Raw genomic sequence first — 19011 nt, 5'->3', positions numbered from 1 at the left:
TCTTCTCTGCACCCTCTCAAGCTTCTCCGCGTCCTTTTTTTAGATTGTGGGGCCCAAAACTGGATGCAGTACTCCAGCTGTGGCCTCACCAAGGCCAAGTTCAAGGGGAGAATGACGTCCTGGGATTTGCTTGAGAAGCATCTCTGGATGCAAGCCAGCGTTTTGGTCACTTTACTAGCCACAGCATCACGTCGAAGGCTCATGTTCATCTTGTGGTCAATGATGACGCCCAAGTCTCTTTCTTCCATAGCGCTAGCCAACATAGCACTGCCGAGCCTATGAGGATGCTGCAGGTTTTTCCTCCCAAGGTGGAGAACCTTGCATTTTTCAGTGTTAAACACCATCAGGTCCTCATCCGCCCATTTGCTGAGCCTGTCAAGGTCAGCCTGGATCGCCCTCCTGTCTTCAGGTGTGGATGCTTTGCCCCAGAGTTTGGTGTCATCGGTGAACTTGGCCAGTCCGCTTCTGACTCCAATGTCCACATCATTAGTGAAGATGCTGAACAATATGGGTCCAAGGACAGAGCCTTGGGGGACCCCACTGGTCACAGCCGTGATGCACATTTCCATCTTACTGTATTTCACAAATAAAAACAAACTATTATTCCAATGAGATGGGGAATCTGGCTATATGGGTCAAAAACAGATTGACTGGAGGCTGGGCACATTTGAGAAAAGACAAAACACATGTCTGCCCTGTTGGAGGGATCAATGATCTCCAGCTCCAGGCCTGCTGCAGCCCAGAAATGTAAAAGAACTGGCATGGGCATCGCAGGCTCTAGGGTGCCTGTCTGGCACCAGGGATGTGCCCAGCAGTGAGGGGCAGGATGGCAGCAGTGATACACCTGACAGGGATGCTCAGATAGTAGAGAGGAGCTGCAGGCTGGTGTCCAACAGCTATGACATGCATGAAGGCGACCCTGCAGCACTGGGGGTCCTTGTGTGCTAGGTCAGCCTAGGAGGTGCAGAGGGGTGGGGAGCTCCTTCAGGCAAGAGCTCTGCCCTCACTCCAGCAGGGGCTCTGGGGAAATCCTACCCCATGTGTGCTGGGCTGATGGCTCTAACCCTCTCTTGGCAGGTCGTGGGGCCAGAGTCTGCTCCTAGAGCACAAGGCCAGAAGAGTGCCCTGTGGGCAGCCAGTCTGACCTCCTGGAAGGAACAGATCTCTGGGGTTACTTGGGCAGCCTCAGGGTTGCTGTCAGCACTGAGGGAGAAACGGGGTTCACCTGCATCCATGTTCTGTCTTGTTATCTTTGCAGCTCACACCCTTGGCCTAGCTGGTGAGTCCTCTCATCTTTGATCTTCCTGGCATAAATTCCAAGTTCCTGAGCCCCTGGAGCTTGGCAATCCCTGGGCACTGGGGGAGGGGTGTACTGGGTGATGCTGAGAGACAATCATACTGCCCCTGGTGCTGAACAGGACTTGTTCCCTGGAAGGGGAACTGCTGTTATACGTCCCCAGTGTTGCCTGCAGCAGGACAGTACCCAGGCCCCAGGGATACTGCTATGGCCTTGCCCCACTGTGTCCCTGCACAAGGCAATAGATAACACTTGGCTGGACCCCAACTTCTCTGAGCTCCTTTAAAATCCCACACAGTGCCCTGGTTCTGACTCCTGCATGTAGCGCTCAGACTCATCTCATCCCACCCACCTGTGTGCTGAATTCTCCTTTTCCTGCTCCCTCCCTCCCCATCTGCCTAGCCCCAGCAGCTGCACAGAAGGCCGTGCTGACCCTGGACCCCCCCTGGAGCACCATGTTTGAGGGGGATAGCGTCACTCTGACTTGCAGGGGGCCCCGCTCTTCTGGAAGGACCCACACCTCTTGGTATTTGGAGGGACAATCCTTGAACCCAACAGAAACAAACATCCTGCATATTAAAGCTGCAGAAGTGAAAGACACAGGCAAATACCAGTGCCAGACCAGTGGCTTCACACGCAGTGACCCCGTCCAGCTGACTGTCTCTGAAGGTGAGTGCTTTCAGGTGGGCTCCATCCTGCTCTGCACCCGCTGCTGGGACCTACAGGCTCTGGGGCAGTCAATGGGGCAGATTAGGCCTTCTGCCGTAGCACGTGTGGCGAGCCAGTAGGGGGAGCTCCTGCGTTGAGCCTCCCACCTCACCACGCCCGTCCACCTGCTGGACTTCACGTGTCCCTCCAGGGGCGCCTAAGCCCTGGCAGACCCCCTTTCGAGCCCCACCGCAGAGTCCGGGGGTAACGTGTGCTGCCACCACCCCGAGAGGGGACCTTCTAGGTCCTGTGTCCTTGGGGAAACACAGGCCTAATAGTCCTACGGGTACTCGACCCAATCCAAGCACTTGGGGCTTCTCCCCAAGTCGGGGGCCAAAAACGATAGTCTCCCTTAGTCTGCAGACCCAAGGGGCCTCCTAGGCATCATTAAACCCACCCCTCAATAATTCTCCGACACCAGTCACAAAGGAGAACTGTATTGGTTACAAAGGGTAGGGTTAGAATAGGGTAAGAGGTAGAGCACTATCAACAGATTACCATTGAGCAAAACAGTCTGGCTGAGGTAGCCGTTTGATACGCAAACTCATCACTGTGAGCTGACTAGCTCTCTAGAAACACTTACAAGTATCACTCAGAAGATGGTAGAGATCTGGCTCGGAGATTTCCAGAGAGAGCGCGTTTCAGTTGGATCAGACTCTCTCCCTGTGTCCTGATGCTTGTGCCATGCTGGAAAAATGGCTTCTCTCCTCCTCCTTCTTGGACCAGGCCCTTATATCGCCTTTCTGACCTCAGCGGCCCAGTCCAACAGAAGTCAGCAGTGTTGGCCACTAGCCAACCAATTTAAAAAGCATCACTGGTTACCTGGGCAGAGGAGCAGGGGCTTTTCCCTCCCCCACTCAGGTGACCAGAGGGACTGCACCCTCCGCACCAGGCTTTTGTCATGTAGGCAGGGAGGAAAATCCCCCTCCCTTAGGAATTCAACCCCAGTGTCCCAAGTTGACTGGGACAGGTTTCTGGAGAGAGACACAGATGGTGGCATTTCTGCCACAGCACTCAGATGACAAGACTGTGGTTTTCCTCCCCGCTGACAGTTTCCAGTGGTGAGTCGAGGGCCCCCAGGTGGGCTCTATTCTGCCCTGCTCAGACCATGGAACTCACGGGCTCTGGGGCACGACACCAAGACAAATGCAGTGTCCAGCTGTGACAATCAGAGGGTAATTCTGTGGTTTCCCTCCCACAGTTCCCTAAGGACCAAGAAGGCCTCTCCAGCTCTAGCAGAAAGGTTCTGGGATGCCTGTCTCATCTTGCTAGAGCTGAAGCAGCAATGGGGCAGGTGCCTCCTTGTCCTGCAGAGTCTCATGGGTCTGGGTGAGGAGGAGGGGAGGGCTGTAACTGTGCAGGGGACCGGTTCCTAGGACCTTAACCAGTGCCTCAAACCCTAGAGCTAGACAACCCCTGAGAACAAGAGGAAAGCTCTCACTTTTTTCTGATACAAGAGAAGTCTCTGGGTCATTGACAGGTAGGTCCCAGCCACCTTTCTGAGTGCCTGCCCCTCTCCCACCTCACTGCCTTGTACACTGGTCCCCACCACTACTGTTCTGCATATATCTCTTTCAGACTGGCTGATTCTCCAGATTCCTTATGCAGTGTTTGAAGGGGACCAGCTAGTTCTGAGATGCCGTGGGTGGGAAGACAGAGCCATGTCTGATGTCAGATACTACAGAAATGGAACTGACATTGCACCAAACCACACATCTTCTAGTTATACTATTCAACAAGCAAAGACCACTGACAGTGGCAGATATCACTGCACAGGATCAGTGGGATTTGATGTGTCTAAAATGTCTCCTATGGTGCCAATTTCTGTCCAAGGTAAGGAGCTGTCTTGAGCATTGGGCTGGAGAAATGGTACAGTCACAGCACACAGGGCAGGGGGCCACTGATTCCCTTAGAAGGGAAATGTTCCCTTAGGCTGACAGCATCAAGGGGGTGTAATTCACTCCATTGTCTTTAGTCTGGTTCCAGTTTGCCCCTGGTTTCATGGTGGTGCAGGTTCACTGGCTGAAGTGGAGCTAGAATTCATGTTAGTGGAGGGGGGGAGATCAAAATTACGACCTTTATCTTCAGCTGTCAGAGCATGAACCTGACAGTGCTGGAGGCAGAGATGGGCAAAGCAAAAGAAATGGATAATAGCAGGGGATGGATAATGCAGATAATAACAGGAACAATTGTCCAGTGCCACCATCTGCTCACAGAGCAAAACATGCAGTTAAATGCCAACAAGGTTCATTATACGGTGACCTGAGTCAATGCATAAATAGCAGAGCAAGCCCTGGAGCACTGCCCTCCCCAGACAAAACCAACCCAGTCCCACACATCACATACACCCTTCCAGGAACTCAGAGCCCTGGCCCTGCCTCGTTTTGTCCCAGCTGGGAGACCATCCTGTAGCAGGACCTGGCCTTAAGGCTGGCCATGTCAGCTCCTGGTGCCAAGCTACTCCTGCCCCACTCCAGCAACTCAGGATTCCCTTCCTTTTCCACCTTGCCTGCCATGCCTGGATGAGTAGTACAGTGTTAGGGAAGCTACCCCTGGCTCCTACTGTGAGCCTCATTTCACTGCACACAGCTTCTTGTCCCTGTCTGGCACCAATTCTGCCCCTCAGGCACTAAATCATGGTCCTTCTGGCCCTGTCTGTGCCTTATGGCGTAAGTTGCCTTAGGAGTGATAATCGTGGCCTCCTGCTGCCACCACAGCCATGCCCCCAGGCTTGGAATATTTTATTCAGTACTGATTTGGAAGGGGCTCCCTGGCCCTGACCCCCACACTTGGCTCCTCAGGCCTCAGCCTCGGTCTAAGCTTCAGCCTTCCTGGCTTTGTCCCTTTTTCTATGGCTATGCCCCTCAGCCCAGGACCACTGCCTCCTGGGCCTCAACCCTGTCTGTCTCTCATTCTCCAGGGCCCTGGCCCTGTCTCCTTCTCTATTGCATACTGCTAGTTTCCCAGCCTACACAAAACTGCTACCTGTCTATGCTGGGGTACCCTCAGGCACCTCTCTGGCCTTCTTACCACCCCCATAGCCACAAACTCCACTAAAACTTAAACATGACATAAATAGAAGCAAACCACTTCCCAGCTAAAATTCACCTCCACTCTGGGTCACTGTCACACCACAAGCCATCTGTCCCCCATTAGCACTCTGTCCAGCACTCTCAGGTGGCACTCTCGGGTATGCCTGTATCCTGCAGCCCCTCTGCCCCAGGAGTTCCTCTCCCTGCAGCATGCCAGACCAAACTATCTACTTTGCTTCAGGCACTGGGCTTATATGCCCCAAAGCACCATTCTTCAGGCCATGTGGCTTTTCAGCCACACACAGGGATTACCCTTTTGCTTAAGGACCAGCCTGCCCTCCTCTGCTGCTGCCTGACCCAGCTGCCTGTCCATACAACAAGCCCAGCCTACTGCAGATTCCTTCACGAATGATGCATGCCCCCAGTGGCTGGGGAGGCACGGTGGCACTGGCGGTGGCAGGAGTGCAGCAGCAGCGGCGGGAGCACAGAGGCAGTGAGTAGGGAGCTGGCAGGAGAGTGGGGTGGTGAGGGCCGACCTTTGTAGGGGGTGCACTGCCATGCTTGGGTGCATGTGCACCTGTGTGCACCCCCTACCTGTCTCCACTGGATTCCTTGTTACACATCCACAGGAGGGACATATTTCACCTCATGGGTACAAAAGCTCACTGTGCTGTAAGGGGCTTTTGCAGCAGAGGTTTGGGATGGGGAGAACAGAGCCCTGTGAAGTCTGTGGCTCTCCTGAGCCTGTCCATGAACTCTGAGCCTGAACACTGTGGGGTGACCTAATCTGATGCCTTTTTAGAGCTGTTTTCAACACCAGAGCTGAGGGTGGCCAGTTCCACTGAAACCATTGAAGGAAGCCCACTGACCCTGCAGTGTGTCACACAGCTTAACCCCCAGAAACCAGACCTATGGCTTCAATATACCTTCTACAAGAGTAGAAGGGTTGTGAAAAGACCAACGAGCTCCACTGTGTACCAGATCGCCAAAGTCGGGCTGACAAACTCAGGATTGTACTCTTGTGCAGTGCGGATGATGACCTCAAGCATACGGAAACAGAGCCCTGAGCTAAACGTCCAAGTTAAACGTGAGTGCCCGTGACATGGATTGTGGGGGAGGTGCTGAGGATTCCTAGAGGTGTGAGGTAGACAGAAAGCCCAGAGACCTATGAAGAGCCTCTACTGGGCTCTGAGTCTGCCGGGGCTTGTTTGTCCCTGGCAGAGGCCACCTGCACTTGTTGGCTGGAGTGAAGAGGAATGGGGAAGTCTGATAAATTCCAGGTGATGCAAAATAGGGCTCCAGAGCTTGGGGAGGTATGTGTGGCTTCTGTGGTTGAACCAGTTCAGCTTACGTAAGGCCCGTGTCACAAAATAGCTGAGCGAGTCAGGGGCATGATGCCCTGCTGAGCTGATGGGGAATCTGGCTATATGGGTCACAAACAGAGTGACTGGAGGCTGGGCACATTTGAGAATCTGGCCCCTGTTGGCACTGGCTTTATGACCCAGATGCCTTGTTCCAGGGGGACCCAAAACCCTCAGACTGGCCATGACTTTTCCATTGGTAGGCAACTTTATTGATATACCAGGATAACAACAAAGAATAGTACAACCAGTTCTATAGCTACCAATCCTAGGGCTGTCATCAGAGTCAAAATACATCTGGCCAGGATGCAAGCTTCACTCTGAAGCTCTCTTTTGAATGTCAGCAGCCTGGAGGTTGAAGGTTGATCCCTGCCCCCCTGCCCCCCCAACCCATGGGGTGAATGAGATGGGCTAGTGGTATGCCCTCTATCCATGTGCCTTGGGTTCCCCTCTTAGGGATCACTCTCAGGGGACAGGGACACTTCGTTGCTCTAAAGTCCTTTCTTTTGTATTCTTTCCCCCTCCTGATGATGCTTCATCCATGGGCATCACTGATTGGTCTTTCTGTGGTAGTCATGCTGTCCATGTTCTGTCCTGCCAGCATATTCCTTTGTTTCACAAGCCCATCACATGCACATATCCTAATTTGAGCTTTCCCTGTCTTTTCCTAATTTAGTCTGCTCCCCCAAAACCAACTCCCAGGCCCCACCCGTGGGTCTTGTGAGCTGGTGCCACGTTATCTCATGTTATGGAATAGCATGGTATATGCCCACAATTTCACAGTCTGTGTGTATCCGTTGGCCTTGTTGTGTTAGATACCCCGTTTGCCTGGAAGGCTATGAAGTTGTGTGAGAACCAGGCCTTTAGAAATCAATTAACTCTTGTATTGTCCTGGACTATTATTCTAATACATGTATATGATTAATGTATACATGTATAATACATTGTATTTACCTACAAGTCAGTTCCCAAAAGCAAACCTCTAAATACTATTGTCTAGCCATCTGCCCCAACTGGCTATAATGAAACCCTGGCAGGGAATGTGCTGCTAAAGCAGAGGCCCAGAGCCTCAGGCACAGGGGTCAGCTGAGGGCCTGATCCGAATTTTGTTTGAGAACTTGTCACAAAAGAGTCAAATGGAGAAAAAGGATCGTTTTTTTTACTTGTATATTAAAACTAAATATAATGACCAGAAAGCAGGTGCAAGAGAGGAGTCTGTGGCTTGTCTTCAGCCAGGGCTCAGGGCACCTTTCAAGGTGGATAATAACATGACAATGACAACAGCAGAATGAGTGATTGTCCAGAGGCTTCACAGGGCAGAGCACACAGTAAAACGCCATGGGGTGACCCAGTCTAATGTCTTTTTAGAGCTGTTTTCAACACCGGAGCTGAGGGTGGCCGGCTCAGCTGAAGCGAGGGAAGGAAGCCCACTGACCCTGCAGTGTGTCACGCAGCTCAACCCCTGGAAATCAGACCTATGGCTCCAGTACTCCTTCTACAAGAATGGAACGATTGTAAAAGGACTGATGAGCTCCCCTAGGTACCAGATCGCCAAGGTGGGGCTGACAGACTCAGGACTGTACTCTTGCATGGTGCGGGCAGTGACCTCAGGCATATGGAAACAGAGCCCCAAGCTAAACATCGAGGTTAAACGTGAGTGCTCATGCCAGGGATTGTGGGGCAGGGTCTGAGGATTGCCAGAGGTGTGAAGTAGACAGAAAGCCACAGGGACCTGTGAAGAGCCTCTACTGGGCTCTGAGTCTTCAGGGGCTAGTTTGTCCCTGGCAGAGCCCATCTGCACTTGTTGGCTGGAATGAGAGGAAGCCAGGTGATGCAAAATAGGGCTCCAGAGCTTGGGGAGGCATATGTGGATGAACCAGCCCTGCTCTTAAGGCCTGTCACAAAAGAGCTGAGCAAGTCAGGGGAATAATGCCCAGCTAAGCCAATGGGGAATCTGGCCGTATGGGTCACAATTGCAGTGACTGGAGGCTGGGCATGTTTGAGAATCTGGCCCCAACTGGTTATAGTGAAACCCTGGTAGAGGATGTGCTGCTAAAGCAGAGACCCAGAACCTCAGGCATAGGGATTAGTTGAGAGCCTGGTCTGAATTTTGTTTGAGAACATGTCACTGTAACCTGTGCTGGCATACTAGGCCCATGTGATGTGCTGGATTTTGGGTCCTCAGGGTGCCAGTAGCCCTGGGAGCCCCTCAGGCAGATCTACTGACTAAGGTGTCCCATTGAGAGGTGTGTCCCTCACCCTCACCGCCCAGGAATTCACTCTGAACACAATGAACACATTAGTCTTTATTATACAAAACCAATTTATATACAGGAAAAATAAATAAACAAAAAATATAATAACAATGGTTAATAACAAAACTAACAATTTAGATAAAATTTACAACTACAACATTAGGTGGATAATTCCAGCACACTGGGTGGTTCCACCTGTGTTAAACAACCTCAATAATTAAATTCACCTTGTTATAACCCTTTAAAACAGTCCCCCTCCTCCCCCTCCCCCCCCACTCCGAAAACCCAATTAATTTCCTATTGGTCACCATCCACTTCCCATAACAATAAACAGAAATACAGCTATAACTATGATCTACCACTAGCTGCTGGAGGTGAGGCTTCTTCTGCTCCAGGAAAAATGGACTCCTTTAATCCTTCCTGGCAACACAGCAAAACAGGCTCTGAACAGCAGCTGCAAGCAATAGGCTCCCTTTTGTTTCCTTCTGGAAATGTACTTCCTGCAAATATTAGTGATTAGAGGTCCCCTCACAACCCCTTGCTGGTTTGTGTTCTCTCAACCCACTCCCTTTCTGGGCTGTATCCCTCTCCCAGTACATCCACCCAAAGGCAGAAGTTTCCGTCTGCAGGTCTCTGATTCTGCAGCTTTTCCCAGCTCAGACAGGGGTTTCCCTCTGCAAGTCTCTGGCCCTGCAGCTCCAGCCTCCTAGCTCCAGCAAGCCTACCAGCTTTGCTTACTAACCCCTCCCCACCCTTTCCCTGGCACCTGTGTCCCTGGTTGCACAGCTCCAAACCCCATGGGGAATCATAGATTTCATAGACATTAGGGCTGGAAGGGACCTCGTGAGATCATCAGGTCCAGCCCCCCGCCCAAAGGGCAGGAACTCAGCTAGGGTCAAAGGATCCCAGCAAGATAAGCATCCAAATGTTTCTTTAAAATGCCCAGAATAGCTGCTTGCACCATCTCTGGTGGAAGTCTATTCCACGCCTTCAGGGTTTGGACAGTAAAGTTTTTCCTTATGTCCAACCTAAAATGGTCTTGCAGGATTTTGTGACCATTGGACCTTGTCATCCCTTGAGGTGCTCTGATGAACAGGCATTCTCCCAGGTCCTGATGCACACCCCTGATGGCTGCCACCAAGTCACTCCTTGCAAGCCTATCGAGTTCAGCCTGGATCACTAGCCTATCCTCAAGTGTGGCTACCCTTCCCCAAAGTTTGGTGTCATCAGCGAACTTGGCCAGTCCACTTCCGACACCAAGAGTTCAGATAGTTTATAAAGACATTAAAGAGTACAGGTCTGAGAACAGAGCCTTGGGGGACACCACTGGTCACTGAGTGCCACGTTGATTCGGTTCCATCAACAACCACTCTCTGGTTCTGACCTCGGATCCACTTCCCCAGCCATCAGCTTCTCATGGGATGACACAGGCTCTCCCCTGACCTCATGCCTGCTCCCTGGGTAAGTTTCAGCTCAGTTTTCCTTGGCTCCAGGGGAGTCTCTGTCCCCTCTCTTCAGGGCTGGATTTGGCTTCTCCCCAGCTAGTCTTCTTTTCCCTCCATCAGCTTTTTTATGGCTCAGTAGCAACCAGTCAGAGCCCCCAGTTTGCAATATGGGCTCTGGACACAATTCACATGCCCCAATAAAAAGGATGCACTGCATACACTGCATACTCTCTTGTTGGGTAAAGCTTATGCACCCTTTGCAAAGTCGGTGCCATTTTCTTGCAGAGCTCTTAAGCATCGCTCACCCACTCAGCTTGCAGTCAGGTGAGCTTTGCAGCTGTTACATTATAAAAACAGTCAAATGGAGAAAAAGGATCGTTTTCTTTTGAGTTATATATTAAAACTAAATATATTGACCAGAAAGCGGGTGTGCTCAGGAGAAGCCACTGGTCTTACTCCAGCATGAAAGGAGTCTGTGCCTTGTCTCCCAGGGCACCTTTCAAGGTGGACAATAACATGACAATGACAACAACAGAATGAGTGATCATCCAGAGGCTTCACAGGGCAGAGCACACAGTAAAATGCCAGCAAGGTTCCTAATGGGATGGCTTGGGCTCATACATAAATATCACCGTCAGCCCTAGAACAGTGCCCTCCCCATACACAATCAACTTGGCCCCAGCCCCACACATCACACACAGCTGTTAAGCATGCAGAACTACGTGGGAAGCTCTGCCTTTCTAGCCATGCAGAGTCCTGGCCCTGCCTCCCCTTGTCCCGGCTTTGTTGGACCATCTACAGGGGAAACACATTTCACTTTGAGCAGAGGCTCGCTAGGCTGGGAGGGGGTTTTGGAGCAGAGGTCTGGAATGAGAGGGCAGGCTCCTCTTTGAGGACTGGGACTCTCCTGAGTCTGCCCATGGCTTTTGAGGCTAAACGTTGTGGGGTGACCCTGTCTAATGTCTTTCTAGAGCTGTTTTCAACACCAGAGCTGAGGGTGGCCGGCTTAGCTAAAGCCATAGAAGGAAACCCATTGACCCTGCGGTGTGTCATGCAGTCCAACCCTTGGACACCAGACCAGCGGCTTCAGTACTCCTTCTACAAGAGCAGCATGATCATGAGAGGACCAATGAGCTCCCCTGAGTACCAGATCCCAGAGGCAGGGCTGGCAGACTCAGGGCCCTACTCTTGTGTGGTGCAGGCGGTGACCTTCAGTGTCGAGAAACGGAGCCCCGAGATAGTCATTGAGGTTAAACGTGAGTGTCTGATGGGGATTGTGGGGCAGGCTCTGAGGATTTTCCTAATACCTGATGTGGAAAGAAAGGCCCAAGGGATCTGTGCTGAGCTCTGAGCCCATGAGACCCTGCTGAGCTGGTGTAGGCGGGCTGTGTGTCACTGTGGTGACTGTAGGTTGGGTATGTTTGTGAATCTGGCCAATGCTGGTTACAGTGAAACCCAGGCAGGGAAGGGAACATATGTCCAGCCAAGGCTTGGAGGCCCTGGAGTGAGGAGCCAGGTCCCAGGAAATTGTGTTTCATGAACTTGGCAGCGGCGGGAGGGGAATAGGTAGGGCCTGAAACAAACAGAACAGGATGGGCAGAAACATGGCCCAGTATTGCCTCCATTGCGCTTTGTGTTGTAAAATCCCATTTTGAATGTTTAGTCTTTAAATTATCGCAACAACTGTTAAACCAGAAAGAAAATATCTGCTTTTTCTTTTGCATTATTATTAAAGTGGCACACAGATTGGTATCTCAGCCAGTACTAGCAAGGCCTCAGCCTAGGGGAACTGTGTGTGTGGGAGGAAGATAGTGGAGAGGGACGGGACAAGGCTGCAGAGGTCCACAGCGTTGTGAGTCCAGCAGGTGTGCCTCGTCCTTCTGTGAGGTGTGCAATCACGCCTGCTCCGAGCCTCCTGCTGGGCACAGCCAGGCCCTAATACACAGCACAGGCCCTGGCTGCATCCTGGGACGTGCCTAGCATGACACGCTGCCTGCTGGGTAGTCCTGGGCTTTCTGCCCCATAGTGTGGGGCCGAGCCAGTCCCATGCCCTGTAAGCAGACACAGGCTTGTCTCCTGTTGTGTCCCCTGTCCCCAACCCCACTGCCTGCTGTGCTGGGGGCATCTGGGCCTCTGCCCCATGGTGCTGTGGGTCAGACCCTGCATCCTGTGGTGTCTCCAGGAGACCCCCCACCACCCCTAAGTGACCTGTGGTGTGGCCCTGTGGTGCTGTGGGTCAGGCCGTGCATTCTATGGTGTCCCTGTAACCTGCACATGGGACGTGTAGCCCTGACTGGGGCAGAGGCTGAGCCCCCTGGACGTCCCTGCACCCCGGGGCTGGGTCAGTGCAGCGGGTCCCACTCCTTTCTTGGTCTCCCCGCAGGAGTCCCTGTCTCCGGAGTCACCCTGGGGTTGCAGCCCCCCCACGGGCAGGTGGTGGCAGGGGAGCGGCTGGTGCTGAGCTGCTCTGTGGCTGCAGGCACGGGGCCTCTCGCCTTCTCCTGGCACCGGGAGGGCTCTGGCCTGGCTCTGTGGACAGCAACTCTGCGCACATGGAGGGCAGACTACGAGATCCCTGCTGCCATGGAGAGCGATGCCGGGGAGTATTACTGCACTGCCTCAAATGGCCACAACCTGGTCCTGAGCGCACGGGTGATGGTCACAGTGTGGGGTGAGTGGGTCCCAGCTGATGGGGATGGGGATGGGGATGGGGCTGTGTCCCTGCCTTGGGGGTGGGGGTGGGGGGTGAGGAGCTCCTGGCAGCCCCGGGCCCCGTGGGGCAGGTGCTGGTGGATAACAGTGCTGGGGCCCAGGCTGCTGGGAGGGGAGGTGGGAGGCTGCTGCGTGCAGGCAGCGCCACGAGGGAGGTGGCTGTGGCAGCAGGAGGTCGGGGGCAGCGGGGTGTCCCTGCAGGGTGTAGGTGTCACCTCTCTGGTACCACGGGGGCTCCTGGCAGCCAGTTCTGGGGCCACATTTCATTTCCCTTGAAACCCTTCATCTTTCTGAGGACAAATGTTTAAACAAATTGAGAAATATTTTTGGAAAAATTCCATATTCGTCTTCTCTAGCCCTCAGCTGCTACCCTTCTCCTCTTTTTGCTCCTGCAAAAATAAGAAAAAGTAATAAGCAAGTCCAAGTAACAGCATCATAGTATTTTGGTTTACAGTGGGGAGACATTAGACAAGCTTTGGAGAACAAAATTCCCCCTCCTTAAGTATCGAAAGGGCCTCAGATAAATAACATTTTGAACAAATGCTGTGGACAAGGCTGTACCAGCCCACACGCCCTGTCCACGTGGGACTGGCACCAAATGGGAGGCACCATGGCTAGGTGCGGGTGCCATGCAGGTCCCCTGAGATGGTCGGTAGTTATGATGCTGCCTGCTCCTAGCTGGGTCAAGGGCATCTTCTTGCCTCAGTGACATGACATGGAGCAAAGCTGACTTCCTGCCCTTTGGGCAGGGGACTGGACTCGATGATCTTCCGAGGTCCCTTCCAGCCCTAATGTCTATGAAATCTATGAAAGGGGATGAAGGTCTCCTTTGTGGAAGTGCCTAGGACTTCCCACTGCAGGCCTGGTTCCTGCTGCAGTGAGGACTCTGCGAACACACGTGAACAAGCTGGCACCTGCTCCCAAAAGCTCACAACTGTAGAGACTCAAACACCTCTTACCCTTCCCCTTTCCAGCTCCCTGGAGCAGACAGAGCTGTGACATGCCCTGGTCTCTCTCTCAGTCCCAGTGTCCTCGCCTGTCCTGACCCTTAGTGCAGCCGGCTCCTGGGCCGCCATCGGGGATGCAGTGGAGATCCAGTGTGAGTCGCACCACGGCTCGGTTCCTGTGGTCTATCGGTTTCATCACGAGGGAGCCCTGCTGGGGACCAGGACAGTCAGTGCCTACGGGCCAGGGTCCATCACCATCAACCTGATGTCCGAGAGCGACTCTGGAGCCTACTCCTGCGAGGCTGAGAATGGTGTGGGCGATGGCCCCCAGCGCAGCGCCCTCTCCCACCTTGCCGTGCTAGGTAGGTCAGGGGCTGATCGTGTAACCCCAGGGGAGGTATCCTGGGGTGGCAGTAAACAAATGGCACCTGTCGATTTGTGAAGTAAGATGCTGTCTGCCAGGACCTGCACAGTCAATCACATCCATGGGAGCAATTCCCGCATGCTGACACAAGTCACTAAGCAATCCCTGTTCAGTCCATACAGCTGTTCCCTTCTTCTTTGAGGTGCAGGTCTCCTCCGTCATGCAGCTGGTCTCTTCCAAGGGCTGAGCTCAAACCCTTTCCTCTCAGCTAATGGACCAGGCAGAACGTCGCGTGGATAGTCCTACCCCAAGGTGGCTGCGTGGGTATCAGCCTGGTTGTGTAAAACATCCAGTGCCAACCCCCTCATTGTTTCAAGGTGCATTACTCACGTCCACTCTGATCTCAGGAAACAGTCAGAGAGCACAGGGGTTATTCTGCTTTAAACCAGCTCATCCTTCCATCTGCACGAATAGCCATGGAGGGGCTCCCATGCTGAGGCTGAGCCATCAGTTTGGAGCCCTCCAGACTCTGTGTGAGGTAGGAAGGCTCCAGGGCAGCTCACTATATTGGATGTGAAGGACTTCTCCTCCCTTGCCATCCCCACGCCCTCTCACATTAAGGACCCCGCCCCTGAGGTAGAAGATTTGGGCACTGCCGCCTCTGGAGCCCACAGAGCTGCTTTGCAAGCAGCATGGCAGGGGGTGCTGGCAAGCAGCACAAAGGCCCCCCCACAGCACTCCTTTGCCCACCCTGCTAGCCCCCCTGGGTTCAGTTGCTCTGTCAGGTAGGTCTCCAGGACAGGCCTGCTCCCTGCAGCAGTGGTTTTCAACCTTTTTATCCTCAAAGCCCTTTCCATAATGTTTCTGAATTTTGCAACACCCCAGCTGAGAAGCACAGAGCTAAAATCCTGCTGGGATCCTATGATTATCTTGCTGGGATCTTATGACCTCTACTGACTTCCTGCCCCTGGGGCAGGGGGCTGGACTCGATGATCTTCTGAGGTCCCTTCCAGCCCTAATGTCTATGAAATCTATGAAAATCTAAATTTAGAAGAGACAGAGAGGGAGCCTTGAGGCTAAGGACCACTGATCTAGCTGGTGCCAGGTAAAAGCAGTGGGAGCAGGACCTAACCCTGCCACATCCTGCTCTTGCCACTGTCAGTACCTGAGAGGGCAAGGGCAGCCCCTGCTCTGACGCTGATCCTGCAAGGTCTCATACGCCAGCAACCGTGCCCGTGCCACTTCCTGCCAGCCCTGGGAGCGTGGGAAGATTGGAGGGGATGAGCCAGGCTGCAAAGTATAGCTCTGGCCACACATCTGCCTGCCCATCTGACCACAGCTGAGCACATAGCTTGGAAGCATAAGTGCAGCTGGTACAATGGGGACGGGAGAGCAACAGCAGAAGCAATCATCAGAGGAGCCATGGGTGCCACTGTGCTCGTTTGGGCAGGTGCAGGGCCCTAGATGAGAAGAGGAGAGTGTTTTGCTCATCATGTAGGGGTGGGGGTGCCATACCCTTAGAGGGATCTTGTGGCACCCCAGGATGCTACACTACTCCGGCTGAGAATCTGCCCTATGGCCTGTTCTCTGTTGTCGGCTTTGCAGAATCATAAGGCATTTTTACATGTGCTCCAGGAATGGGGTGGGGGGGGGCAGCACTTTAATTAGAGCAGCTCTGAGAGCCCCTCTAATTAAAGCACCCCAGTGTCTCATGTATACGCATCCCTGCACTTCAAAATGGAGGCGGGGGTGCTTGATCTAAAGCTCGTTTGACAAGCTGTAGTTCGAGCAGCCCTGCCACCATTTTGAAGTGTGGGGACACTGATACACGAGATGCAGGAAGCTGCTGGAGTGTGGTAATTACCACGCTCCAGCAGACTCAATTAATTGTAACTGAGCACTGTAATTACAGTGGGTCAGAACAGCCTCTGCGCTTGTGCACAGGCACCATCGAGCAGTGGGCCTGGAAGGGACCTCCAGAGGTCACATCTGGTCCAACCCCTGCCTGGGGCAGGATCAGCCCTGTCCAAACCAGCCCATCAAAACTCTACAAAAGACTGCCATCAGCCCTGACCCAACACAGACCTAACACCCTAACATGTCACAGGTAGAGCAGGGGAACCACGGCAGCCAGCATGCTACTTCTATAACACATTGTCAATATATGCTCAGGAATCATAGGCAAAGGCCTCACACCCAAGCCCCCCCCCCCCCGGTACTGGGGAAGGCCCCCCCCCCCCGCCCCAGTCTATACCGATCTGACCATGGGGTAAAATTCCTCCCTAACCCCAAATATGGCATCAGTCTGACCCTGAGCAGAGGGGCAGGACCCTCTAGCCAGGAATCTCCAGCTTTGGTCCCAGCAGGAGCATTGGCACAGCCCAGTCCAAGTCCCTAGTCATGACTGCAGCCAACACCCAGTGCCTCTGGGCAGGCTTAAAAACACCCTGACATGTGTAGCAGAAAAGGAGGGAGGTAGGGTGGCAGGAAGGGGGACAGGAGCAGGCAGCAAAGCCCAGAAGCCTGGGAAATCCACATAGTAGACCAAAGTCATCATTGCACCTGGATCATCCCCCGCCGGTGGCTGTCCAGCCTCTCATCTCCAGAACAAGCCTCTCCTTGTGAACTGGAGCTGTGGGCAGGAGCCCTCCCCACTGGGCTCCTTCTCCCTCTCGCCTGTGCTCTGCACTCACGCCCTCTCCCTCGTGCTTGCAGTGCCCGTGGCTGGGGCCACCATCACCACCGATCAGGCAGAGCCAGTGCTTATGGTGGGAGAAAGCCTGAATCTCAGCTGCTCGGTGCAAGTGGGAACAGACCCAGTGTTCAGGTGGCTTCACAATGCCCAAGAGTTGGATGCAGCTTCGGGGCTGGGCCTGCCGAGTCCTGTGGGGCACGTCCTGTATGTGGAGTCGGTGCAGCTGGGCCATGCGGGGAATTACCAGGGCATCGCCAGCAACCAACTCAGTCACCAGAGAGTCTTCCTGGCCCCCAGCGAGATTCTGGTCATCACCGTGAGAGGTAAGGCCTGGGGCTGGCTGAGGGACAGGCCAGGGTGGAGCTGGGGCAGGACCTAGACCTGGGTCAGGTTTATCTCCAGATGCAGAATCAGATTCAAGACACCATCAAGGCTTTCCACCCAGCCTGGATTTCACGGTAAGATCCATGCTTGTGGGTAGTACATGTTCCCATCTCTTCGTGATTAGAGGGGATGAGTCTTTCATCACCTCTCCCCTTCCACCACTGTCCCCAGAAGCCTGAGTGCAGGCTGTCAGCGCTCTTGCTCTCAGCTCAGGACATTTCTCATCTAATCCCTACTGTCTTGCCCAAGATAGCTGCTGTCATGGCCCCATAACTGTTTGGGTTCACTGTGTGCACTTCTGGTCACAAGGGGTGGAGGCGTCACCAGATCAGCTGTTCCCATGAGAGGTTCACCAGATGGGGACCAAGCCGAGAGAAGGGACTATTTTGGGTTTGAACTTGAACAGCCAAAGCCACAGAGACATTTTGGAGATGCAGAATGAACAGCTAGCCCTGGTATTAGGATAAAAAAATCCCCAGTTCCTGCCGAGTACATGGTTAACCCAATCCAGTCTGTAGATGTTTTATTGTTCTGCTGTTTCATCTTCTAGATGTTTTTTAAAGTTTCTTTGCTTAAGGACAGCTGCTCTGGGGGCAGTGGTGGACTGTCCAGGGAAGTTAAACTGTTCTGCTACAGGCTTGTGTGTATTTCTAGAACAAATGGTGAGCTGGTGGCCATTCATTCTTCTACACAGGGATTGCTCCATCTGCCCAATGTAGGCAACAGAGGGGCACTGTAAACAGGTGATGGCAAATGTGGCTTTGGTGGAGGAGCAGGGGAATAAACCTGGATGCTATAATTTGCACTGCAGTGATGATGTGGTCTGTGTTGAATTCATGGACATTGATTCAACATTAGTTCCAGGGCCTGGAAGGCAGCAGGGATGGGCCTGGCGGGGACGGTGCTGCTGGGATAGCTGGGATGTGATGCACGCAAATGGTAGCAGGGACCAGGACCTGCAGGAGTTGGAGTCCTTGGGGAAGCTGAGCCAGCCTTGCCATATTCATGGCACAAACTGCAGTGCCCCAACCGCCTAGTGTTGAGCACAGTCTAGCATCAGGGGTAGCTGCTGCTTATAGGACCTCACAGCCCCTAGTACTCAGGCTGCATGTAACCCCATCGCAACCCAGGGACAGGTATTACAGGTATAAAGGTATAAAGAGCATCCAGAGGGGCAGCGACAGTGGGTTGTTTTACAGGGAAGCATGAGGCTGGAGGGAAGTTGCCAGAGGAGTTTCTCCAGGACTGACATTAAGGTTTCTCCGAATGACCTTAGCCCAGGAGGAGGATGGTGCCAGTGACACAGCACACGGGGCACTGTCAAGAGAGGAGGGTCAGGGCATTGTACAGGACAGCCCGGATAACCCCAAGCCCCAGTGGGGCCACATGGGGACGGGATAAGATTCAGTCACATAGAGTGAAGGGTCATGCACTTGGGGAAGCTCCCAGACAGGAGCTATTTGGATGGGAAAGACTGAGGAGGAGGATCCCAGGGTGCATCAGGCTTTCACAGAATGGGTGAGCCACCAGTGCAGGCAGCTGTGGAGAGACCAAAGCAATGTACCGGGATGTCTTGGGTGGGCGCTGCTGTGGCGGGCCAGTAGGGGGCGCTCCTGCGTTGAGTCGCCCACCTCCCTGCGCCCGCCCACCTTCCAGGCTCCGAGTGCCTCCCTGGGGTGCCTCCCGTCCGGCCGACCCCTTCCCTGGAGCACACCCGCTAGCCTGGGGTTCCCGCTGCCACCATCCAAGGCTCTGGACTCACTTCTGGCTCTGTGCACCTTGGAAAACACAGGCCTGATCGTCCAATGGGT

General features: G+C 53.5%; 1 protein-coding gene across 1 annotated transcript in view; it reads left to right on the top strand.

Moving 5' to 3' along the window:
- LOC102378433 (Fc receptor-like protein 3) overlaps positions 1–19011 on the top strand; it is a 41560-nt gene that overhangs the window by 9982 nt on the left and 12567 nt on the right. Inside the window, exons 2-9 of the mRNA XM_025195518.1 lie at positions 1078–1279; positions 1706–1966; positions 3584–3838; positions 5840–6124; positions 7767–8051; positions 12482–12769; positions 13832–14119; positions 16837–17139. Coding sequence (XP_025051303.1) covers positions 1078–1279; positions 1706–1966; positions 3584–3838; positions 5840–6124; positions 7767–8051; positions 12482–12769; positions 13832–14119; positions 16837–17139 — 2167 coding nt within the window. The remainder of the gene's footprint in view (positions 1–1077; positions 1280–1705; positions 1967–3583; positions 3839–5839; positions 6125–7766; positions 8052–12481; positions 12770–13831; positions 14120–16836; positions 17140–19011) is intronic.

Source organism: Alligator sinensis, unplaced genomic scaffold, assembly GCF_000455745.1.
Source record: "Alligator sinensis unplaced genomic scaffold, ASM45574v1 scaffold1922_1, whole genome shotgun sequence".
Lineage (NCBI taxonomy): Eukaryota > Metazoa > Chordata > Crocodylia > Alligatoridae > Alligator > Alligator sinensis.
This window is presented reverse-complemented; position numbering and strand designations above follow the sequence as displayed.